Source organism: Podarcis filfolensis (assembly GCF_964270895.1).
Source record: "Podarcis filfolensis genome assembly, chromosome: 8".
In the NCBI taxonomy this organism is placed as follows: Eukaryota; Metazoa; Chordata; class Lepidosauria; order Squamata; family Lacertidae; genus Podarcis; species Podarcis filfolensis.
Window position 1 is genome coordinate 73,936,005 of NC_139611.1, and position 26,245 is coordinate 73,962,249.

General features: G+C 48.4%; 1 protein-coding gene across 1 annotated transcript in view; it reads right to left on the reverse strand.

Annotated features, from left to right (window-relative positions):
- Window positions 1–9,701, reverse strand: part of LOC310768786 (igLON family member 5-like) — a gene marked incomplete at its 5' end in the record, with an annotated part of 132,568 nt that extends 122,867 nt beyond the window's left edge. The window contains 2 exon segments of the mRNA XM_083627563.1: window positions 9,309–9,548; window positions 9,551–9,701. Coding sequence (XP_083483689.1) covers window positions 9,309–9,548; window positions 9,551–9,701 — 391 coding nt within the window.
- Between the last annotated feature and the right edge of the window lie 16,544 nt (window positions 9,702–26,245).

A 26,245-nucleotide genomic window follows, 5' to 3' on the forward strand; every position in this document is an offset into this window, starting at 1 on the left:
GGAAGTACCTATAGCCACTGCAAGTAACTGGTAGGAGGGCTGACACCCACACCAGACATTTAAAGCACTTTTAGACCACTTTGAACAGTTACCACTTCCCCCCAAAGACTCCTAGGACCATAGATGCCAACTCCTCGAGGACCTAGGTGTCCAAGCAGCCACAAAAATTCCCCATGAAGCGGCTGGGCACCGACAAATTTCAGTACCAGGGTCATTCATGCTGCATGGCACCCATGGCCCCGGGCACCCACAGTCGCAGGGCCAAGTTGGCACTCCTGCCTGGGACCTGCAGTTTGTTAAGGGTGCTGGGGAATCACTGCTCTGTAAGGGCTCCCCTAACGACCCTTAGCACCCTTAATACACACTACAATTCCCAGGATTCTTTGTGGGAAGCCATGACTCTCTAAAGTGCCATGATGCTGCTTTAAAGGTACAGTGTAGATGCGAAAACTCTTTTCCACCCACGGGCTACATTTCTTATTGGGCAGCTTTCTGAAGGCTGGCTAATAGGTGACAGTCCAAGCATGCAAACATCAGAGGTTTCTCTCTCCATTCAGGCAATAGGTGTTATTACAGTTTGATACCTTTCAGCCAAGCAAAGTATTATTATTATTATTATTATTATTATTATTATTATTATTATTACTACTATTACTATTGTTCTGCTCTTCATCCAAGGATCACAGGCTGGTTCACAAGTACAGTGGTACCTCGGGTTACAAACACCTTGAGTTACAAACACTTCGGGTTACAAACTCCACTAACTCGGAAGTAGTACCTCGGGTTAAGAACTTTACCTCAGGATGAGAACAGAAATCACACAGCGGCAGCGCGGTGGCAGAGGGAGGCCCCATTAGCTAAAGCGGTACCTCAGGTTAAGAACGGTTTCGGGTTAAGAACGGACTTCTGGAACGAATTAAGTTCTTAACCAGAGGTACCACTGTACTGGAAGGAGAGGCAGGGCTAGCCTGGAGAATGTCCCAAGTGCCAGGAAAAGAAGCCTGAAAGAGATACATTTGGTCCCTGAACCTGAGATCACCACCCTTGATGTACTAAGAACGTAACTGTTCGCTGATGATCAGCTCCTGGCACAAGATTCGGACATCACCAGAGCCTGCGGCTAGCCAATCAGCAAACAACACCTTTGCCTGGTGCTGACTAAGGCTGACACATGCAGCAGAATGAGATGCTGGAATCCCAAGGTAAGGAGCAGCGAGTGGACTGCACCACTTCAATCCAAAGGTTGAGGCTCCAGTTTTGAATGCTTCTGCGAGGGAGAGGGAAGGAACAAACTCCCCATAACTCAAGATCTTGACCCACTCCCCCTTGAGCTAGTTTGCAGGATATTTTATTTTATTTCGCAAAGGGAAATATTTTAAAAATTGTGGCGCGCGCGCACACACACAAGTCAGGCACATCCAATGAAGCTGAATGTTAGAATATGCAGGATGGACAAAGGAATGCATTTCGTCAAGTAGAGCAGAGAGAAACTATGGAACTCACTGCTGCAATAGCCACCAACCTAGCATCACAGAATCATAGAATCATCCCCGCTGCAATGAAGGGATCTCAACTAAAGCATGGCAGATGGCTTAAAAACCTCCAAGGAAGGAGAGTCCACAACCTACCAAGAGGGACCATTCCCTTAATGGCTTTTAGACAGCAAGATCAGGCTATCAATGCCTACTAGCCATGTTGGCTGTATTCTCCCTTCACTGTCGGAGGCAACGACCAGTTGCTGGCCAGCTCCTGCTTGTGGGCTCCCCATTGGCCACCGTGAGATTGAGGTGCTGGACTAGATGGGCCTTTGGTCTGGGACCCAGTAGGGTTCTTTCTGATGGATGCCATGATATCACATGCACTCAGGTAAATCAGGTCAACCTCACTGCTAGGCACAGGTTTTCCAGGTGCAGCTTCCACCAAAGCTAACTCGGAGAAAGCACCACCGACTATTCTGCCACTGACAAAGTTGAGAGTGCCAACCATATCGAACCTATAGCAAAGCCAATGTTGTTGCATCACCGCCATGTACTCAACACTCAGGATCAAAGCAATCTTCAGCGTCTGACCACTCGGTACGTACAGTATGGTTTAGTGCCACTGTTGTGGAAACTGCAAGTAGCTGGCAGCCCGTGCCATCAAAACCGACAGGTACAAATTGGACATTAACAGATTTAGACTGGAAATCAGAAGGCAGTTAATATTAAGAGGTGTAAAATTATGGGGCAGTCTCCCCGGAATGGCGATTTGAGCGAAAAGACCCTTGTGAACATAGGGAAGCTGGATAAATTTAGATGGGATCAACTGGTGATTACTTTTCTCAAGCTTCATGGGAGTCGGAAAGGTTTTGTTTTGGCCCAGCTTCTCCTTTGCATGCAGAAGGCTGGCTCTGCCATTAGGCAGTATGAGGCACCCGCCTCAGGCGGTTTGATCTTGAATGTCATGAAAGGGCAGCAAATTGTTAGTTACTGCATTTCTCTTGCCAGAGCGCTGGAGAGATGCTTATTTTCTGCCTCAGGTGCCAAAATAACCCAGTTGGCCTTGGATAGCATGCACCTTGACTTGGGGCAGGGGTGCATTTGCAAAGAGGTAGCGCATGGTCTTGGGCCAGGCGGCTGAGATGCAGCAAACAAAATGCCACTCTGGATAGATCTGTAGATGTGGAGAAGTGCTGTGGCTCTGTAGCAGAGCACATGCTTTGCTTGCAGAAGCTCCCAGGTTCAGTCCTCAGCATCTCTGTGAGGCACTGGAAGAGACCCATGGAGAAACCATGGAGAGCTGTTGCCAGTTGGTGCTGACAGCACTGAGCTATATGGATCAATGGTCTGACTCAGTGCTTTTTTTCCAGGAAAAATAGGTGCCTCAACTCACCACAAAGTTGTTACAATAAGTCACCATGTGACTCTGAGCACCCTGAACAGATGCCAGTCTGCCAGCAACTGTGTTCACCACCCATGGAGGTGCTTAAAATTATGGCAAACTAGCTGGTTTTAGGGGTCGCCCCTGGTTCTGGTGCAAGTCAGATAAATGTGCTTCCATCTCCCTCGTTCTCTTAGATTCAGACAGATGGCTAGGGCAGTTCCGAAGGGCCCTCAAGCAAACGCACGCATGTGCAATGGTAGAGGCCTGTCTGGAAAGCTTAAAGCCTGTGTTCCTCTGCTTTTGCCTTTCCTTGGTCACCTAAGGTAGATCTACCAGGTATGTTTAGCCTGAGTAAGAGAAGACTGAGGAGCAGCACAGTAGCATCCTTCCAACAAGGCTGGTTTGCTATTGCACTCCCAAGGCAGGCAAGAAAAGACCAAACTGGCTTAAGTTGTAGGAGGGCAGATAGATGAACATTAGCAGAAACTTATTGATGGTACAATCTGTTTGATAAAGGAACCAATTACCTAGGGCAGTGGATGAGCTCTCCCTCACTGGAAGTCTTCAGGCAGAAGCTGGGCAGCCATCTGTTTAGGGTGGTCTAGCTCTGGATTCATAAGAACACAAGAAGAACCTGCTGGATCAGGCCCATGGCCCATCTAGTCCAGCATCCTGTTCCCACAGTGGCCAACCAGATGCTTGTGGGAAACCTGCGATCAGGACCTGAACACAAGAACGTTCTCCCCTCCTGTGGCTTCCAGCAACTGGCATTCAGAAGCATTATTTCTGCCACGAATTTGTCCAATCCTCTTTTAAAGCCACCCAGTTCCCTTTACTGAGCAACTCTATGATTCTGGGATCTATTAGCATGTTCAGCGACTGCACACACACACAATACATTTAAAGCACGTGACTTGCCCAAGAATCCCAGAAACCATAGTTTGTTCCAGGTGCTGGGAATTGTAGCTGTGTGAGAAGGTACAATTCCCAGAAATCTTTGCAGGAAGCCATGTGAATGTGAATGTATGGTGTGTGATAGTGTATGTCTCCATGCCAAGTGCTGGGGACAAGCCAGAATTGTGTTGTGGTTAGAGTGTAAGACTAGGGCCTGGGAGACCAGAGTTCAAATCCCCACTCCACCATGATGCTCACTTGCTGACCTTGGGTGAGTCACAGTCTTTCAGCCTAACTTACCTCACAGAGTTCCAAAAGGCATTTGACTGGCTGGTGTGGGAACCAGGATGCTAGGCCTGATGGAGCTTTGGTCTTGCCCAGGGGTGTGCACAGATATGCTTTTTCTTACTTCCTGAACTTTTGGAGAAGATGCAAACCTGACCTTTTCGACAAATTCACGGAGCGTTGGGCTACTGACAGACTATTAGCCACAGCAGCTGAATGGAATCTTCAGGCCCAGTGATAGCCTACCTCTGAGTACCAGGTAGCTTTCATGTCTAGCCCATTAGTTTTTAGACAAGTCAGACTAATGGTCCATCTAGGCCAGTATTGTGCACACTCACTGGCAGCTGCTTTCCTGGGTTTCCCAGCGCAGCTTGAAGATGCTCCAGGGATTGGGCCAGGGAACTTCTATACTCAAAGCAGAGGCACTGAGTTACAGCCCCTCCAACCCCACAAAAAAAGGAAGAATTAGATTTGTTCACCGGCGTTCCTGTTGCTCCTATCCATCCTTTGCAATGGCAAAGGATATTGAGAAGCTGGAATGTGTGCAGAGCAGGGCAACCAAGATGATCAAGGGTCTGGAAACCAAGCTTCATGAGGAACGGTTGAGGGAGTTGGGTTTGTTTGGCCCAGAAAAGGAGACTGACAAGAGATATGTTAGCCATCTTCAAGTATCTCAAGGGCTGTCACATGGAGGAGGGATCATGCTTGTTTTCTCCTGCCCTGGGGGCTGGGGCCCATACCAACGGCTTCAAGTTGCAAGAAAGGAAATTCTGACTAAACATCAGGAAGAACTTTCTGACATTAAGAGCTTTTCGACAGTGGATGTGGTGGACTCTCCTTCTATGAAGGTTTTTAAGCAGAGCTTGGATGGCCATCTGTCATGGATGCTTCAGCGGAAATTCCTGCATTGCAGGGGGTTGGACTAGATGGCCCTCGGGGTCCCTTCCAACTCTACAGATCTATGAGTCTATAAAATCACAGCGTAAAGCCAGTAGGCACAAGGTCAGTAACAACCAGTGCAAATAGCACAAACTCAGACAACCTCATCCTGACACTCCCAGCCATACTAATGCCTGCAACAGAAAAACCTCTGCAGCCTTCCACGCCACTGCCAATACTTCTGAACAAAGTAATCCCAATCATATCAGCTGGGAGTAGATGTCAATCATGCATGCAAATAAGCAGGAATTTCAAGGAGTTGTACTTTCTGTGTCCTGAGCCTGACGTTACACGCCGCAGATTAATGTTCGAAGTGGGAGAAGCAGACATGCTCCCTGCGCGGGGAGAACTGAACCATTTCCCACCATTGGGAGCAGGGCGGGATGGGGGTGTTGGCGGGGGGGGGGGGGGGTTCGCAAGCCACTGCACCTTAAAGCCAATCAGGCTGATTTACACTTTCACTTCCCAGTCTGATACACAGATTGGGGTGGAGTTACTCTTTGGCTTTCGCACTTCTGCATTTTGTGAGACAGTTCTCATCTAAAATAAAACCCCTCACATGCACAGAAGTGTGTGCATTACATGCATATTTTAGTTCCAAATATGCTTATTTTAGAATGAAACCTATACAGAAAAGTGCAGACATACATCTTTTTAGAATGGAAAGTGTGCGAAATATGTATTTTACATTTGAAGGTGTAAAAAATGCCTTTTCCTGCAGGTTTTTTTATTTTTAAAGGAAACATTATTGCAGAATGATGTTGAAACTGGGCAGAAAAGATTTAGATTCTGGCATGGATCAGGAATTCAGTGATAGGGCCACACTTTTGTTTGCATGAGATGCTCGCAGTTCAGTCCGATATTTTCAGTTATAGGAACTCATAGGAACACAGGTCCCATTCCACAACTATCTATTTGTCCATCTAGCCCAATATTGTCCACTCTGACCACCAGCAGCCCTCTAGGATCTTGGGTAGAAGTGGGCTTTCACAATGCCAGTTACCTGCTCCTCTTAAGTTGAAATGTCGAAGAATTTTACCCCATTCAAAGCATCTGTTCTACGATTAAGCTATGGTCTCTCTCCCTAAATTGTAAAGCATGGGTAGGCAAACTAAGGCCTGGGGGCCAGATCAGGCCCAATCTCCTTCTAAATCTGGGCCGTAGACAGTCTGGGAATCAGCGTGTTTTTACATGAGTAGAATGTGTCCTTTTATTTAAAATGCATCTCTGGGTCATTTGTGGGGCCTGCCTGGTGTTTTTACATGAGTAGAATGTGTGCTTTTATTTAAAATGCATCTCTGGGTTATTTGTGGGGCATAGGAATTCATTCATATTTTTCCCCCAAAATATAGTTTGGCCCCCCACAAGGTCTGAGGGACAGTGGACCAGCCCCCTGCTGAAAAAGTTTGCTGACCCCTGTTGTAAAGGGTTTTAGGTACAGTAGATGGGTTTGGGGAGGAGGGTAACAGCTCCTGGAACCTCAAGTGCCCTCTGCAGTCACAGCAAGTAGTCCTGTTGGGCTGGGTGGGCCAGCTAAACTGCCTTCCATCATCCTGCCCCCATCACATAGATCCCAATCCCACCAGCCACGCTGGCAAAAACCCCAGATACCCACTTGTATTTACATCAAAACCTCTGAGCTTCATCAGGCTCTGCCAATGAAACTGCTCATTTTGGTGATGCCACCACTGTGTGGCACCAACCAACAGTGACTGGCTGGCAATGAATGTCACCCCAGCAGCCAGTGAGAACGTTGGTCTCAAAATAGGCCAGAGTCAGAGCACCTGCTGTCCACAGACCCGACCCATGGCTTGAGCATGGGCACTACTGTGAAAGAAAGAAAGAAAGAAAGAAAGAAAGAGAGAGAGAGAGAGAGAGAGAGAGAGAGAGAGAGAGTGTTGCACTGATGGAAAAGGCCTTTCCATAAAAGGCTGATCCAACTATTCAGAGCCCACAGAAAGGTAGCCGGGTTAGTTTGCTGTAGCAAAAAATAACAGAAGAGGCCTTCAGCACCAAAATATGAACAAACTCCTTATTGGATACAAAGGCAGTGGTCCACAGAAGGTCATGCAGCTACAGATTTGATGGTCTCTAAGGTGGTATGGGATTGGTCTGGGTTGCTCATGCTGACCAGAGGTCTTCCAATTCCATCAACTGAACAATACCCACACCAGAACCTCATTGCCAACAAGGGGATGCAGATGTCACAATCACCCAAATGACCCTTGTGATTTGATTTGATTTTACTACCATTAATACTAGTGTTTCCTGTCACACCAACCTCTGCAAATTGGGAGAGGGTGGGTGAGGAAGTTCTTCACCTTCCCTCCCCACCTTCCTCTTTCTTTCTCATAAGGTATGAAGGCTCAGGACTACTCAGTTAAATTGTTTGGCAGTACATTCAGGAGAGATGAGAGAGAAGTAACATATAATTAATTTATGGCATTCACGACCACAGGATATGATGATGATGTCCGCTAGCTTTAGATGGATTAGGCAAATTCATGAAAGATAGATCTGTTGATGGCGGAGACCCAGGACAGCCTCCCAGGATAGAATGTGGACCTCCTCTTTCAGGAATTGTGTGTCTCTGCATGCCAGGTTCAGGGGGAATCTGAGAGATGCCTGTCCTGTCACGACTGGAAACAGAACATTGGAGTAGGTAGACCTCTGGGCAGACCCACCAGGGTTCTCACAATCCCATTTCAAATGATAAAGCCATCCACAATGTTCCAAAGCACTAGCCTGGCATTAGCCTGACCTGCAGTGCCACAGCTCCAAGCAACCACACTTACAACTCCTCACCTAACCACCCCACGGTCAGTGCCAGCAACCGCACCAAAATGCCAATGTTGGCATCTGCGCTGAAATCAGGACCATTGGTCAAGCCATGGCAATGATGCCTGTCCACCCCACCACCACCACCCAGTGACAAGATTAGGTCTACACACAAGGCCAGGATCGGTGGCATCAAATTCTCACCAGGTGATGGAGCAATGGGCTTTGGAAGGGCAGCAAAGAGAGACAGCAGGCCAAGGACGAGAGCGAAGCATCGAAACCCAAGCAGACAGATCCTCTGCATGTTTACTTGGAAAGGAGTCCCCCTGAATTCAATGGGACCCATTCCCAAGTAAGTGCTGTACATTGTGTTGCAGTCTCACAGTCCCAAAGTGAGCACCATGGCATGGTCTCTCTCTGTGTGCATCTCTTACCTTCTATAGCGTCCATCCCAACATCTATCCTCTGGGTTCATCTATGCCTCTATAAATATTCTGGTCATCATCAGCACCGCCATCACCTATCATCACCTCTCTTCCTTTCCCCAATCCCATCTCCCTCTCCCTCCCTCCCTCTCTCACACACGCATTACACAAGTCCCCTTTTTGCTCTTTGTTTATTCCCCCACAAATGTATCCATCTGGTGATTAGCATCCATACAAGCCGTTCATTCATAGACCAGGGTGTCTCCATCCCTCTCCATCTCTCTCCTGTATGGTCATCTCTCCAACATATTAGGAACACACAAATCCCCTCCTGTTTCTCTCCAGATCTGCACCCTGCGCCCAGGAACCCCTCTCTTCCCTCCACCCGCCAGAACCCTTTGCAGATCTTCAGGCGGCTTGCTCCCTCTCTGCCCACAACTACCCCGTGGCAAACAAGTCGTGCAAAGAGGCAAGCGGCGCACTTAATTAACGACCGGCATCTCCGACGTTAGCTATCCGTGGCAGGAAATGTACAGTAAGCATTCAGATACGCAGACCGAACGGTCCGGCGGAGAGAGTGAGCCGGATGTTGGAAAGGAGGTGCCAAAATTGTGCATTCACAAAGCACGCATGCAGTTGTTGTGACACCTCATTGGGAGTGGGGGGGCCCGAGAGAGATCTGGGTTTCCGTGGCATGCATCTGCGACCAAGAACGACGTATCCCTAAGGGGCCGCGCAGATATTTGCAACGCGGTTGGGGGTGGGGAACCCCACGCTTATACTTGGGACAACTCCAAGGTACCTCGGCGAAATGTAGCCCCCCCTAAAAAAAAGACCCCAATCGTGCGCACAGCCACGCACATCTGTGGCGCTCGGTTGGTCTGCAGACCCAGGGACAGAGCACCGCGCAACTGTGCTAGAGAGATGCTCCCAGCGCATCGGTGCAACTGCGCTACCGCCGTGGCACGCCACACAGCCGTGTCTCCCCGTGGCGCGCACACAGGTACGCATTGGGTATTCCGTCCGCGCACTCCTGCTCTCCCAGCCCAGCCCCCGCAAACCACCACCAGCACCAGCACCACGCACACCCCGCCACCGCCACCCCGCGCAGCCGGAATGCAGCACCTTGATAGAGGAACAGCATCCCCATCCTGTAGAGGAGCGTGACCAGGAGTGCGCAGTGCATGTCTCTGGCTGGTCCTGGGTGCCGGCTGGGGGGCGATGCTGCAGCAGCTGCCGGAGGAGGAGGAGGAGGCGGCGGCAGAGGAGGAGGAGAGCGAGACACAGGCAGCGATGGAGGGAGATACAGGCTGGCTCTCGCATTCAACCCACCGCCAGCCTTGCTGCATCTCATGAGAGGGGGGGTGTATTGTGGAGGGAAGAGAGGAGGGAGGAGGAGGGGAGAGAGAGGGAGCTACTGAAGGGGGTGAGAATTCTGACAGACAGCTGGGCAGAGATGAGGGACGCGCCCGGCAGGGCCAATCCGGAGTCCGGGTGGCTGGGAAAGGGGCCGGGCATGCAAATGAGGAGGGAGGGGGGCCGCCAATGGAGGGAGGGAGATGAGGCTGGTGGGACGGGCCGAGGAAGGGGGGGTGATTTATGAGGGGCTCTTTGTTACTGCAGCAATGCTGGGGATGAGGAGAGTGGGGAGGAAAGAGAGCAAGCCCCCCCCCCCACGCACACAGAGCCAGGGAAACCCAGAGAGATCCCGGCTAGGCTGTTAAGCCCCCTCTTCCCTCCCTCACCCAGCCCCCTTCCTCCGGCTTCCCCCATAGAGGAGCATCTTCTGTGGGTACCTCCTGGGGATGGAACGGAGGAAGGGAGTTAACTCTTGCAGCCCATGTCTCAGCTCTCTCTCTCACGACTGTCTCTCGTCTAACCCCCTCCAAAGTCTTTCCACCACTTCCTCCGCCCCATGGCTCGCCTCAAAGCTGTCCTCAGCACTTTTTTTCCCTTTCCAAGCGCGACGACCTCTTGGCCCTGCAGGCTTCCCCTTCCTGAGTCCCTGCAGTCCTGGATCACCTTCAGCTAAGTTAGCCAACCCCAGAGATGCAAGATGTTTTTCTCAGCTTTTTGCACCTTACCTAGACTCTGTGCTAGAAAGGCAGTGAGATGTAGTGGTTAGAGCACTGGATGGAGTTACCTGGGCAATATTGGCCCCTGTCACTCTTTCTTTCCTTCCGTCCCTCCTCTGATGCCCTCTCACACCTCTGCCTGCTTAAGGCTTGCACAGCTGTTTGTTGCAGCAGCCCTGGCTACAGTGGTACCTCGGGTTAAGAACTTAATTCGTTCTGGAGGTCCGTTCTTAACCTGAAACTGTTCTTAACCTGAGCCACCACTTTAGCTAGGGGGGCCTCCTGCTGCCGCTGCGCCACAGCTGCGTGATTTCTGTTCTCATCCTGAAGCAAAGTTCTTAACCTGAGGTACTATTTCTGGGTTAGCGGAGTCTGTAACCTGAAGCGTCTGTAACCCAAGGTACCACTGTACAAGCTCCCCAGGTGAATAGTGCCTCTGCGGCAGGCCAGGGGGTGCTTCCCAGCAGGGCCATCTTAAGCATATCTGGCGCCATGGGGCAAAGATCCCTCCTGCACCCCTCCCCCCTTTCCCAGAGTTGTTGACCTTTTCCCAAGCCTCTGCGGGGATTGCTCTCCTTCCATGGAGACTTGGGAGGGAAACTGCATGCCCACCAGCCATATAGTTGGCGGGGCACAGCTGGCGGGTGTGTAGGGAAAGGGGAGGCCGCCAGCAAAACCACGCAGTTCCCCCACTCGCTGGGGCACCCCTTAGAGGCAGGCGCCCTGGCGCAACGTGCCACTAAGCCCTATGGGACAGACGGCTCTGCTTCTCAGGCCCCTGTGGGGCAGTGTGAGGAGACACTTCTTTTTGGTGTGGGGGGAGCAGCTCAAAGACCAGGGGCAGCAGCTGTGGCTGCCCAGAGGACTCCCAAGGAGAGGGGAGAAGAGAGGAGGCTGAGGGAACACTCCACAAGGGAGGGTGTTCAAAAAATGGTGAGAAGGTTCTGGCTCTGGAGGCAAGGGGTGACATAACTGGGCTCCTGAGTCCCACAGGGGTGCCACAGAAAGAATGTAGTTGGTCAATGGAGTTGTGGACTCAAAAAGGTTTTCAACCTTTGGGTTAGAGTAAGGGCTGCTTACCTTTGCCCCCCCCCCCCGGTGTCATTGGATGACAGCTGCCTTCAGCCCTGCCCATACAAACATAGGACTCAGATACATTTGTCAAGAAACAGTGTTTTGAATGCATTATAAACATGCAACACCAGATGGCACCAGAGAGCAAAAAAAAAAATTCTAAGCCATTTCTCATAGTGTTTTTCCCCCCTTTTGTTTAATTTAACGTTTTAATTTCTGACTTTTTTATAGCGGGGTTTTTTAACCCACCCGTAGAATTTTTTGCATGGCATGGAGAAAGTGGAGTGAAATAAGTTTTCCTTCCCATCTCGTAATTCTAGAACTCACAGGCATCCAATGCAGCTGAATGTTGGAAGTTTTGGGGCAGACAAAAGAAGACACCTCTTCATTCGGCATATTGTTAAACTATGGAACTTGATTTCGCAGGAGGCAGGGATGGCTTTAAAAGAGGATTGAACAAATTCATGGATGATAAGGCTTTCAGTGGCCCTAGCCAGGATTACCAGCCACAATGCTTCTGAACAGTGGCGTAGCGTGGGTTGTCAGCACCCGGGGCAAGGCAAGTAATTTGCGCCCCCCTAACCCATGGATTTGCGCCCCCTAACCCGTGGATTTGCCCTAACCCCAGATGTTGCACCCGGTGCGGCCGGCCCCCCCTGAACCCCCCACGTTACGCCACTGCTTCTGAACACCAGTAGCTGGAAACTGCAGAAGAAGAGAGATCTCTTGTGTTCAGGTCTTGTTTGAAGGCTCCCCACAGGCTTCTGGCTGGCCAGTGTGAGAACAGGGTGCTGGACTAGATGAGACCTTGGCCTGATCCAGCAGCCTCTTCTTGTGTTCTTATTGGCCATGCTGCCTGGGGCTCATGGGAACTATAATCCAGGAATGTCTGGAGAGCCACAAGATTCCTATCCCGCAGTCTTAGAGGAAGATTGTGGCAGAAATGTGAAGAGGAAATGAACACAGGGTGCATTCACACCACCCCCTTAGAGCACAGTGAAGTTATTTCCAGTGCATTCCACAACTCTCCTCCACCCACAGTGGTTCACATCAGCACGACTTCATTACAGTAGAATTCATTTCTGTTTGTGCATTCACAAGTGGGTGTTGGCAAGGCGAGGTTGCCTTTGCCCTGTGCAAAGATGTTCACACTTTGGTTAGAGGTGAATTGGGAGCAGCTTAAGGACTCCAGTCGGTGTGAGGTTTGCAAGCAGTAATGTAGTGCAAGACGCATATGCATTTTGGATAACATCCTGTGAATGAGGATTAAAAATCCAGCACTGGAGAACACAATAAACAGAAGTGCGAACAGAGCCACAGTTTTTTTTGGGGGGGGGGGGCTTTAAGGCAGCAAGATGTAGAAAAGGGGAGTCTCCACAAGTGTAACTTGTCAGAGGGAGAACATGCCAAAAACCAGGAAGCAGCGTTGGCAGTTGCCAATGCTGGGCTAGAAACAGTCAGACTCCCAGTTGCTTATGTATTGCCCAGTGGAGAAGCTTGCGGGTGGGGATTTTAACCAGGAAAATGGTGCAGCAGGGAAAGGGTTAACCACACGGACTTTAGGTCAGGTTGTTCCCCCCCTCCCCTTCTGCAATGTAATAATTCCTGTTCCTGCTTCCCTTATGGTTTTAAGTGCTATTATAATACTCTGTAAACATGTTTTCTAGAATGTATGTACACCACCCCCCCCTTCTACGGTGTAATAATTTGTCATTGTTTTCATTGTCTTTTAAGATGCCATTTTAATGATATGTCAACATGTTTGCAAACAGTGATGTGTAGCCATAGAATGAATGTATCCCACCCTAGAACTTTTTCTCTTCTGCCCTCCCCCTTATTTCCCCCTCTCCCTGACTTCTATGTCAGGTCTTTTAGACAAGGGCTGGGGAACTTTTGGGGGGGGGAGAGGCGGGGACACAGATCCTTTATCTCTCCTCACCCCTGCTAGCCACCCACCTTTAAATCACAACATGCCATGATGACACCAGGTGACTGATAGTTGGCAGTCCTGCCCACCTGTCAAAGTTGACCCATGGAGGTGAGTGGGGTCTCCCACAGGGATCATCCTACCAAAGCAGCACCCAGCAGGATTGAACCCTCCACTCAAACAGCTGTTGAGTTGGGTGTGCAATCCTGGGGGCTTCAGGGAACACTCTAGCAAAGCAGGCCCTAGCAGGGTTGAACCCTGCCCATCACCTGGCATCATGCAGTGGCATCAGCTGACGGGCAGGCAGATGTGGTTTGGAGGGAAACAGCTCTGTGGGTCAACTTGGACCCCCTGGCAGGCCAGGATTTCTTCATGGACCATGGGCTCCCCAACCATGTTTTGGATGACAAGCATTCAGGGATTCATGCTTCTCTCTCTTTCTCTCTTTCTAGCCAAAAGAAGAGATATGATAGCCATATTCAAATATCGCAAGGGCTGTCCCATGGAAGAGGGAACAAGTTTGCTTTCTCCTGCTCTGGAGGGTAGGACTCAAACCAATGGCTTCAAGTTACAAGAAAGGAGATTCCGACTAAACATCAGGAAAAACCTTTTGGACAGTAAGAGCTGTTTGACAGTGGAATGGAGCAGGAGTGCCAACTTGGCCCAGTGACTGTGGGCGCCACGCAGCGTGCCTGGCCCTGGCACTGAAATTTGTGGGTGCCCAGTCCCTTCATGGGGAATTTTGTAGGTGCTCGGGCACCCAGAGCCCCAGGGAATTGGCACCTATGCTTAGGGGGTTGGGGACTCTCCTCCCTTGGAGGTTTTGAAGCAGAGGTTGGGTGGCCATCTGCCATGGATACTTTAGTTGAAATTCCTGCATTGCAGGGGGTTGGACTAGATGACGCTCTACAATTATAAATAAACAAACAAACAAACAAACAAACAAACAAACAAACAAATAAATAAATAAATAAATTTTTATTTTTATTTTTACCCTTCCTGGTTCAGAAAACCAGGCTCAGGGCGGCTAACAACAAATTTAAAACACTTAATTGATGCAACAAAAAAGAGCATAAAAATAATAAATTATATGATTCTATTCTCTCTCTTTCTCTCTCTCTCTCTCTCTCACACACACACTCACACTCACTCACACACACACACAGAGAGAGAGAGAGAGAGAGAGAGAGAGAGAGAGAGAGAGAGAGAGCTCCTTTAGGCTCTTTTGGGGGAAAATTGAGATACAAATTTAATAAATCACCACCCTCTTCTTCTCCAATATGGGTATACAGTGGTACCTCGGGTTACATACGCTTCAGGTTACAGACGCTTCAGGTTACAGACTCCGCTAACCCAGAAATAGTGCTTCAGGTTAAGAACTTTGCTTCAGGATGAGAACAGAAATTGTGCTCTGGCGGCGTGGCTGCAGCAGGAGGCCCCATTAGCTAAAGTGGTGCTTCAGGTTAAGAACAGTTTCAGGTTAAGAACGGACCTCCGGAACGAATTAAGTACTTAACCCGAGGTACCACTGTATCACTGAAGGGCATGCAGCATCATTCAAATACATAAATACAAAAACATGGTCCTCTTCCAAATGGAAACCCCAACTGTGGGAGATCCTTAGCCGCAACATTTATCTCACAGTAAGGAGTCCAAGTTGCAATCCTGGAAGCAAGGAATGACACTCAGACTCTTGGGAAAATCTTCCCTCTGCTCCACTGCAAGGCATCTCTGTAGTACGCAGTGCTCCGCTGCTGCCTCCCAAAGCAGGGATGTAGACACTGTGGCCCTCCAGGTGTCATCACACCTAGCCAGCATGGCCAATGCTCAGGGATGATGGGATTTGTAGTCTAGCAGCACCCAGAGGGCCACAAGTTAGCCACCCTTGGTGCCAAGCGATCTCTGCCCCAAGCAACTAGCTAGGCTGTCAGAAAGGCAATTTAAACAGGCCAGCGGAGGAGGGAACACAAGCCCAGAGGCACAAACAAAGATTATTTGAGATTGCTACCTTAAAATCGAGGGGTGGGGGAATCCTCCACCCCCTATCTTTAGATTTCTGCTGCCCAGAAATTTACCGGTTGAAGCTTTCCCTCTTCTGCTCCCTTCCAGACTGGTAAAAGCTTTGCCCTACTGAACTTGCATGCGCCTGTCTGCTGCGAAAGCCACAAGTGCAGGCTCACAGTCAAAACTGGGGCAGAGTCAAGTCTATTCCCCCATATACAACCCTCCGCCCTCCTCCTTAAGGAGCAGAGGCAGCCTTGACCTCCCAGTTCAAGGCTGCAGGCCACTGGGGACGGGGTCAGCAGTGCCTGTAATGAGGGCGCCCCCTAGTGGGCCGGAGACTCTCAGTACAATATCACCGTTCCAGAAATGCTGATGTTGGTGAGCTAGTGATGGATGCTAATTACCAGGGGTTTAATTGCTCCTCTTTACACCATTAGCTACGAACCACTCAGCTTCTGGGATAGGGAGAGGATCATTAATATGAGCGATTCCCAGGGAGCTGGGTTGGAAAGAATGTGGCGGGGAGAGCTCCTCTCTCTCTCTCTCTCTCTCTCTCTCTCTCTCTCTCTCTCTCTCTCTCTCATCTTTCCGCTTCACTCAGTCCATCTATCTACAGTGTTCACGATGCCCATTTTGTGCTTCCTGCTCTTTCAGCAGCACTGCCAATCCCCCCACACACACACTAGGGAAGTGTTGTACAGTGGTTAGAGCGTCGGACTCAGATATGGGAGACCAGGGTTCAAATCCCCATTCAGACACATGAATGGGTGTGACATTGGGCCACTCAGTGCCTCTCAGCATAACCTACTCACAGGGTTGTTGTTTGGATTAAATGAGGAGGGGGAAACCATTTGTTTGCCACCTTGAGCTCCTTGGAGATAAAGGTGGATGTTATGTACTGAGCTGAATAGGATCCAAATTGCAGCAGTCTGATTGGTCCTAGAACAATAGGATTCAGAATGCAGCAGTCTGATTGGTCCTAGAACAATAGGATTCAGAATGCAGCAGTCTGATTGGTCCTAGAACAATAGGATCCAGAATGCGGCAGTCTGATTGGTCCACAGGAGCCACCCAATCCAACTCCAGGTGGAAGTGAATCCGCAACCTGATTGGCCTACAGGAGAATCCTGGAAATAGCCAATCACATGGGGCCCATTGTGTAAATAATGTATATAAAGCAGACAGTTCGGGAAAACTTACATTCCTCACTACTATGAGCTGAATAAAGAGCATGAAATCCACACTCAGCTCCGAGTATATTTCAGTGGAATAGAAATTTAACAAAGAAATATAAATCAATCTTAGCAGCTATGGGAGAGGAGGAATGCTTCACTTGCTAAAGTCCTGGGGATGGGGTCAGACAGGAGAGGCCTCAGTTTGAACTCCACACTCAGCCATCAGACCCACTGGGTGGCTTTGTGCTAGTAATAGCCTTCCTCCCCAACCCACCTCACAGGGTTGTTGTGAAGATAATGTGGGAAGAGAATCAGCACATGCTACTTCAGTTCTTTGGAAGAAAGAGGCAGGGGTGTAAAATGAATGGGTGGATTTCTGCCTGTGATACAGTAGTGGCACAGGAGCCCTGGCAGAAAATCAGTTGGCAACCAGGCTTCACCTGAACTCAGAAGTTAATCTGAGCCCAGGGATCAGGAAGTTTAGGGAACATTTTGCCTATGAGATCCTCCCGTCTCAGAATCATCCACATTTCTCGTCGACATATTAGATCTGTCCATGACATTATTCTTAAAAGGCATGCAATGCAAACCTAGGCATGCTTCCCCAGTCATAACTCTCATCAAGTTTAATTATTTAGAGCGCTTGTACCCGGCTCTTCTGCCAAAAAGACTCCCGGAGCGGATAACATACAGTCAATATAAAGACCATCTTTGTCCAAAGACTTGCAATCTTAAAATAAATCCAGCACACAAGGGGAAAGGGAAGAGGAAAATCAAAACTCAGGCACCAATTTAGAGAAAGGCACATGAAAATGCTGATGAATTTTCAGAGACACTTTTAAAAAATTGATTCAGAAATATGAAGAACTGAATTTAAGAAGGGAAATGTGAAGCACTGAAGGCAAAACTACACCAATGCGTAAGGAACACATTTGATGCATACCTAAGACACGACGTTTCCCTCCAAAGATTCATGGGAATTGTAGCGTCCCCCATCCCCCCGTCATGGAGCTACATTTCCCATCACCTTTAACAAACTACAGCAGCTTGTTGCAAAGTTGCCAATCCGAGGAGCATCGCTCGACGGATGCAGAATCGAGTGAGGACGCAGTATCAAGGGACGACTCGGTGCGTGTGTAAAAGACATCGCAGATCAAGCATCACAGCTAGAATTTTTGTCCTACTCAGTATCACCTCAAAGGCATTGCTTTTCACTCAAGCTGGCTCACACATTCAGCTATCAACTGTCAAGAGCTGGCTGGATGTACTTACTTATGTTCAGCTACCAGCATCCCTTTCTACCAAAAGCTCTCCTGTCCCAAGGCCCTATTTGAGCTCCTCTTTTAGCCAACTCTGAGCTTTCTCCTCCTCCCTCCCTCACCTTCTCTTCGAGTGTTCCTTTAAAAGGAACATGAGAATAACCTGCTGGATCAAGCCAATGGCTCCTTTGGTCTAGTATCCTGATCTCCAAGGTACCTGTGGGAAACCAGGAAGCAGAACGTAAGCCACCAGAGTATGGTTACCAGATTTTTTTCAATGAATCCGGGGACACATTTTTTGTTGTTGTTTTTTTGAAGCTGAGTAGCAACAGGGTGCTGGAGGAGACTCTTGAGAGTCCCATGGACTGCAAGAAGATCAAACCTATCCATTCTGAAGGAAATCAACCCTGAGTGCTCACTGGAAGGACAGATCGTGAAGCTGAGGCTCCAATACTTTGGCCACCTCATGAGAAGAGAAGACTCCCTGGAAAAGACCCTGATGTTGGGAAAGATGGAGGGCACAAGAAGAAGGGGACGACAGAGGACGAGATGGTTGGACAGTGTTCTGGAAGCTACCAGCATGAGTTTGACCAAACTGTGGGAGGCAGTGGAAGACAGAAGTGCCTGGCATGCTCTGGTTCATGGGGTCACGAAGGGTCAGACACGACTAAACGACTAAACAACAAAGCAACAGGGAGTCAGTAGTGGGGATGGTGAGGCAAAAGACCCTGGGCCCAAGCACACATGCATATTGTATAAAGGTGCAAAGCCCTTCTTTCGCACCCTGTGAAAGATAAATGGGCAGAGTTTTTTTAAAAACTGGGCAACGGAACGCCACCCACCCGTGACTCCCGAGTCTTCCCTGATCTCCTGCCCCCTTCCCCCTTTGTTTTGACAGATCAGGGGAGGCTCGGGAGTCACAGGCGGGCAACCATTGCCCAGGAGGGGCCAGCCTGGTAGTGCAGTTGGCTCTAGCTGGCTTCAGGAGCTGCTCCCTGCTTGCTGCCATGGCGCAGGAAAAATGGCGGGCGCCACGGCAGCAGGCAGCGAGCAGTTTCTGAAGTCAGCCAGAGCCAACTGCACTACCAGGCTGGCCCTGGGCTGCTGAAGCTGCCACTGACATGTTTCTCAGGGACAAATTTGCAAATCTGGGGACATTCTGGGGACAGAATTTATCCAGGGACAGATTTGTAAATCTGGGGACATCTGGTAACTCTACCCCAAAGCCCTCTCCCCTCCCGTGGTTTCCAGCAATTGGTATTGGGAAGCTTTGCTGCCACCAACTATGGAAGTAGAGCCAAGCCATCGTCACCACCAATTGCCCTCTTCTCCATGAATTCGTCTAATCATCTTTTAAAGCCATCCAACCTGGTGGCCATCTCTGCCTCCTGGGGAAGCGAGTTCCATAATTTGACTTTGTGCTGCGCGAGGGAGGACTTTCATTTAGCTGTCCTGCAGATGTTACTGGCCCAGAGAAGGAAAGAAGATAAAGTCCCTAGCAGAGAAGAATGGCAGATGAAGCTAATGGACTATGCTGAAATGGCTAAAATGACCGGAAGAGTCAGAAATCAGGAAGACCAAAATTTTAATAAGGAATGGGGAGAATTTAAACTTTATCTTAAAGACCATTGCAAACAGTTAAAACCATTAGCAGGATTGGAATCTCACTTGTAGTTTAAGGTTGAATTCTGGATATAATGGAAGAGACAACGGATTTGGATTATCATAAAAGATGCGGGAGGAAATGATTCATAATAGGACCCACAAAGGGGAGGATGGAAGTCCAGGAGATTCCAAGGAATCTTGTTTTTTATTATTTATGTTTGATATATCTCTGTAAAATTTTAATTTCAAAAACCAAATAAATAAATGTGTAAAAAACAAAACAAAAATATAGATTCAAAATGTTTAGGAAACCAGCATGAGAATTCCTAGTCCTTCAAACCTTTTTTTTCTAAATGGAAGCAGAGGGTTGCACCCATCTCTAATAAAAATGTAATCAAGAAATCATTTAGCTGTCCTGAGTTTTCCAGTCTTCAGCTTCATGGGATGTCCATAAGTTTTAGCACTGAGACAGTTCCCGTTGCACTGTTTGTCAGTGTCACATGATTGTAGAACAACCTACCTGGGGTAAGATATAGAGGTAATAATGCTCCCCCCACTCCTGGCTTGGAGAGGTGGTGAAAAAGAATCTCTCACGCTCAGTAGTACAGCATGAGATTCTTAATCTTGGGTTCATGTGTTTGAGCCCCAAGGGCAAACGATTCCTTCTTTGCAGAGGGTTGGACTGGATGACCCTTGGGGTCCTTTCCAACTCTACAATTCTATGATTATATATGTTTCTTTGGGTGCTGTTAAAGGCATAGGAGCAAGGTTAGTATAAAAAAGTGGTAACCCTAGGGACAGATCAGCCATTGGTAAACCAATTAAATGGGGGGAACAGTGTGGTATAGTGGTTAGGCTAGAGAGCCTAGTGCTGAAGTAGGACCTGAGAGATTCAGTTCAATTCCACACTCAACTGTGCAGCTGCAATCACTATCCATCTTCCTAGCCTACCTCAAAGGGTTGTTGTATGGATAAACCCTTTTTTGGGGGGGGGAGCCATGTATGCTGCCCTAAGCTTTGAAAGACGGGATAAAAATGGGAAGAAGAAGAAGAGAAGGGTTTGGATTTGATATCCTGCTTTATCACTACCCTAAGGAGTCTCAAAGCGGCTAACAATCTCCTTTCCCTTCCTCCCCCACAACAAACACTCTGTGAGGTGAGTGAGGCTGAGAGACTTCAGAGAAGTGTGACTAGCCCAAGGTCACCCAGCAGCTGCATGTGGAGGAGCAGGGAATCGAACCTGATTCACCAGATTATGAATCCACTGTTCTTAACCACTACACCATACTGGCTCTGGGAAGAGTTAAATAATCAATAAGTCCTGAGCATGACTACTCAGGAACACAGTTTTCCCATTCTGTCCAGCCCTGATAGCAGGAAAGGGCGATGACATATTTGACTATTTAGGGCATGACACATAAACTATGGAACCCCCTTCCCCAGGAGGCAGTTTGGGCCATCTATGTGGGCGGTTTCAAAAGATTTACCCTTATTGCAAATATAGCTGGCTTTATCATTTCCACTTGTGAATGTAATATCTCATGCCAGACTTCCTTTCGTTTCCTTTAGGGCTTAGACACACTTAACATTTGCCCCACTCTTTCCAGGCAGAGGACTGCACTTAAAAGCTCCATGTCTGAGCATGCATTATTTTAGGGGGCTTTGGGTGCCTGAGCACCCACAGAAAATGTAGGGGCCCCTACACAACTTCCAAGGTCTCTCGAGAGCTTGGACAGCATCTCTGAGGCCTCGCATGACCACTGGAAGTCAGGTTCAGAGGCCAGGGGAAGATGCGTGATGTCATGACATCACACCGCATGTGATGTCACATGCACTGAGCACCCATAACCTGGGACCTGAGTTGGCTCCCCTGCCCCTGACCTTTCCCTGCAAAAATCCACTCTTTAGCACTCAGTAGGAGCAAATGTCAGTTTAGGTAAGTGTGGATAAGCCCTTAGTTTTTATGTGTTTGTCTCATTATAAAATTCAATAAGAATACAGTGGATGCTTGGGTTGTGAACGTGATCCATGCAGGATGCACGTTTGCAACCCACAGCATTCACAACCCGCAGCATTCGCAACCCGCAGAGGCGCGTCTGCGCATGCGTGGGTTGCAATTTGGCGCATCTGCGCATGCACAAAGTGCAATTTAGCGCTTCTGCACATTTGCAGCTGTCGAAACCCGGAAGTAACCCATTCCGGTACTTCCAGGTTTCGGCGGTCTGTAACCTGAAAAAACGCAACCTGAAGCATCTGTAACCCGAGGTATGACTGTACTGTAAAGAGAAAGAGAGAGAGAGACACGACTGGATAAATTCATTGAGGCTGCCAAAGACTACCATGTACAATGCCTGTGTCCTGACTCTACGACTGGAGTGATGCTTGTGAACGTCAGTAGCAGGAAAACACTGGAGGGGGTAGAGCTCTTGCACTCTGGTCCTGCTTGAGGGTTACCTACAGGCAGTGCTTTTCCCCCAAGAAAAATAGGTGCCAGAACTCAACATGAAATTGTTACAGTAAGTTGCCGGGCATCTCGGGGCAGCTGTCTCCCTAGCTGGTTTCGTGCGGGTCAAATAAATGTGCCCCGCCTCCTTCATTCTCTTAGATTCAGGAGGGTGGCTAGAGCATCTCGGAAGCCCCATACGCAAACAAGTGGTCTTTCAACAGTAGAAGCCTGGCTGGAAAGCTTAAAGCCTGCCGCCGCTACTTGGGAGATGAAGAAAAAGAAATATGAATTGGCTAGGAGCTCGGTGGACTCATGGATCTTTAAAAAAGTGTAGACTCACACACAATGACCAGCTTCCATTTCGACTTTGTTTGGGGCTTCTCGGAGTGCATAAAGGCAAGAAGCGGCTCAGGACCACAATACCTCAAGGACTGCCTCTTTCCATATGAACCTACCTGGACCCTGAGATCATCTTCATGTGAGATCATCTTGAGAGGTCCGGAGGGTGTCAACACGAGAACAGGCCTTCTCTGCTGTGGCTCCCCATCTGCGGAATGCTCTCCCCAGGGAAATTCACCTGGCGCCTTCATTACACACCTTTAGGCACCAGGCAAAAACGTTCCTTTTTAACCAGGCCTTTGGTTGATCTATTTGACATCCTATACCCTTTTAAAATGTGGCTCTTTTCTGAGGGAGGGTGTGTTATTGAGTTGTTTTTATTCTGATTATATATGTTGTGATTTTTTCTGTGAGCTGCCCTGAGACCTCTGGGTATAGGGTGGTGTATAATAATAATAATAATAATAATAATAATAATAATAATAATAATAAAGCAGGCAGGAGGGGGTGCCGGCCCACAATGTGGCCCACCTGAGGGATGCCAGAACTGCACTCCAAGTTCCTTTTTAACCAGGTCTTTTGGTTGATCTATTTGACATCCTAAACCCTTTTAAAAATGTGGCTCTTTTCTGAGGGGGTGTGCGTATGTGTTATTGAGTTGTTTTTATTCTGATTACAGTGGTACCTCAGGTTAAGAACTTAATTCGTTCTGGAGGTCTGTTCTTAACCTGAAACTGTTCTTAACCTGAAGCACCACTTTAGCTAATGGGGCCTCCTGCTGCTGCGCTGCCGCTGCATGATTTCTGTTCTCATCCTGAAGCATAGTTCTTAACCCGAGGTAATATTTCTGGGTTAAAGGAGTCTGTAACCTGAAGCGTATGTAACCCGAGGTACCACTGTATATATGTTGTCATCTTTTCTGTGAACTGCCCTGAGACCTCTGGGTATAGGGTGGTGTATAAACTCAATAAATAAAATAATAAATAAATAAAAAGAAAGAAAGAAAGAAAGAAAGAAAGAAAGAAAGAAAGAAAGAAAGAAGCAGGCAGGAGGGGGTGCCAGCCCACAATGTTGCCCACCTGAGAGATGCCAGAACTGCGCTCCAGCATGCTCCAGCTGAAAAAAAAAAAGCGCTGACCACAGGCATCTGGTTGGCCAGTGTGTTAAAAGGATGCTGGGTTAAATGGGAGATTGGCCTCATCCAGCAGGCTCTTTGTACATTGTTGTTTGTGCTCCGTCTTTCTTGCTGTGGGGTCTTTAAAGAGACAGGCACTAACTCCGAGTGACCACTACTGCCCTACCCCACCTCTGCTAAACCCCGGCTCACTTCTGGAGCTGCTAGGCATCTAGGAATCCTGCCCCGACTTGGCATCCTTTCCGCCTGCTGGAAAAAGGCCCCAGAGATGAAGCTTCCAATCCCCCATACGCTAATCACCAAACAGCTGCAGCCGACGCAGCGGGTCAAGGAGTCAAATTCCGCTGTTAGATTTAATAAAGGGGTTGGGGAATTTTATGACTGCTAATAACATCTGTTGCTATAGCAATGAGGCTAATGATAGGGACGTGGTAATCGAATTTCACGCTTCGAGGCTAGATGGGGGCCATTGGGCTGATCTATTGGGGCAAAGGCAGGAGGACCAGGTTAGATGGGCCCATTGGTCTGGCATGAAGCATCCGAGTGGGTCTGAAAGAGACGGCAGGACCGCCGAGACAGAGAGGAGAGAAAGCATCTTCTGAGATACGCCGCTGGCTCGCTGTTCTCACCTTCATGGCAGAAAGGAAAGGTTTAGTGGCAGCGGGCTCTCTATCCGGGCTATAATTATTGGTTTATTGCTCTTTTCCTTACTCTATTTTGGTGGCAAATCCTAAGCTAAGCAGCCCTTGCAAGAACTCAGCTGCCAGCATACTAGCAGCCCAGGTTTAGAAAAGGCTTCTCATCATTAATTAAGGGCCTGCAAATGGATGGGGGGTGGGACTCCTGATTGGCCAGGATGGGAGTAAGCCTAGAAATCTCACTATTTGCCCTTGCTTGGTCAACAAGCCCATTGCCCTCTCCTCCCAAAGCTCCTGGCTTCAGATCTAAATCCATCAACTGATTGCTGGGATGCTGGGTCTCAGAAAAACCCATCTCTGGTGCCAACCATTCAGCCCAGCCTTGATGCAGGAAGAACTGTGGGCCTCCCCTACCCTCTGTACACACATTGTAAACTGCTGGGCAATAAGGCAAAGATGATGTGTATTCTTCACTTTAAAAAGAAAAATAAATCTTCACCTTGACAATCCGAATCTTGCATTGCGGAAAGCTAAATTCTACAACTTAGGTATGATTATCTGCTCTCCAAAGTTGTATAGTGTCTCTCCTGTTTCACATAATAGTTATGCCTGCTAACAAGCTGTGAAGAAGATATACCAGCCAGAATAGCCAGAATGGTTCTGCTCAGCCTCCACGGCTGGAAGCAGTAATGCTTCTGAATCACCAGTTGCTGGAAACCACAGGAGGGGAGAGGGCTCTTGGGCTCGGGTCCCACTTGAGGGTTACCCACATGCGTCTGGGTAGCCAGTGTGAGAACAGGATACAGGAGGGGGTGACCCACTGGCCTGGCCCTGCAGGTTCTCTGAAGAAGAAGAAGAAGAAGAAGAAGAAGAAGAAGAAGAAGAAGAAGAAGAAGAAGAAGAAGAAGAAGAAGAAGAAAGAGGAAGAAGAGTTTGGATTTGATATCCCGCTTTACCACTACCCTAAGGAGTCTCAAATAGGGACGCGGGTGGCGCTATGGGTTAAACCACAGAGGACTTGCCGATCAGAAGGTTGGCGGTTCGAATCCCCGCGATGGGGTGAGCTCCCATTGCTCGGTCCCATTGCTCCTGCCAACCTAGCAGTTCGAAAGCACATCAAAGTGCAAGTAGATAAATAGGTACCACTCTGGGGGCAAGGTAAACAGCATTTCCGTGCACTGCTCTGGTTCACCAGAAGCTGCTTAGTCATGCTGGCCACACGACCTGGAAGCTGTACGCCGGCTCCCTCAGCCAGTAAAGCAAGATGAGCGCCGCAACCCCAGAGTTGGTCACGACTGGACCTAATGGTCAGGGGTCACTTTACCTTTAAGGAGTCTCAAAGCAGCTAACATTCTCCTTTCCCTTCCTCCCCCACAACAAACACTCTGTGAGGTGAGTGAGGCTGAGAGACCTCAGAGAAGTGTGACTAGCCCAAGGTCACCCAGCAGCTGCATGTGGAGAAGCGGAGACGTGAACCCGGTTCACCAGATTACGAGTCTACTGCTCTTAACCACTACACCACACTGGCTCTTATGTTCTTAAGGGCACTTGCCACCTCCCTAAGATTTCAGCAGACACCACCAGCACATCATGAAGTTTGGCGAATCCTCACCGTGATCAACTCCCACCTGGAAACCTATGTCACCACTGTGGAAGGACGTGTGGATCCAGAGTTAGCCTCTACATTCACTTATGGAGCACATTTTAATCTTATGTGGAACATTTTATTGTATGTGGTGGGAATGCAAATGCATTAAAAAATATTGGGAAATGATATACAATGAATTGGAAAAAAAAGTTTAAAATGAATTTTGTCAAACCCCCTGAAGCCTTTTTGTTAGGTATCTCAAATCAAGAGCTACCAAAAGAAAAATGGACATTATTGTATGCTACAACAGCGGCAAGAATCTTGATTGCACAATATTGGAAGGCGGAAGAAATATCATCAAAGGAACAATGGCAAAAAAAGCTGGTGAACTATGCAGAATTGGCTAAGCTAACAGACAAACTACGAGAGGACAAAAAGGACTTCAACAGAGTCTGGGGACCATTTATAGTTTATTTGCAGAAACAACAGAACAGACTGGATTCACTGGCAGGATTTGAATAAACTTTCACAACTTCATTTGAGTAAGAGATATTTTAGAGAAATAATGAGGGGTTTTATTTTTGTGTAGAAAAAGCAGGATACGATAAATAAAACTAAATAAGTCAGCAGAGGGGGAGTTGATGGAAGTCCAGAGGAGGGGAGGGAGAACAATTGTAAATAACACGATGAATGAGATTTGTATCATTAATTGTTATAAAATTTAATAAATATTTTTTTAAGAAAACAAAACTTATGGGCGCACTGTTAAGACCGTGTTCATGGAAGATATCTTACTC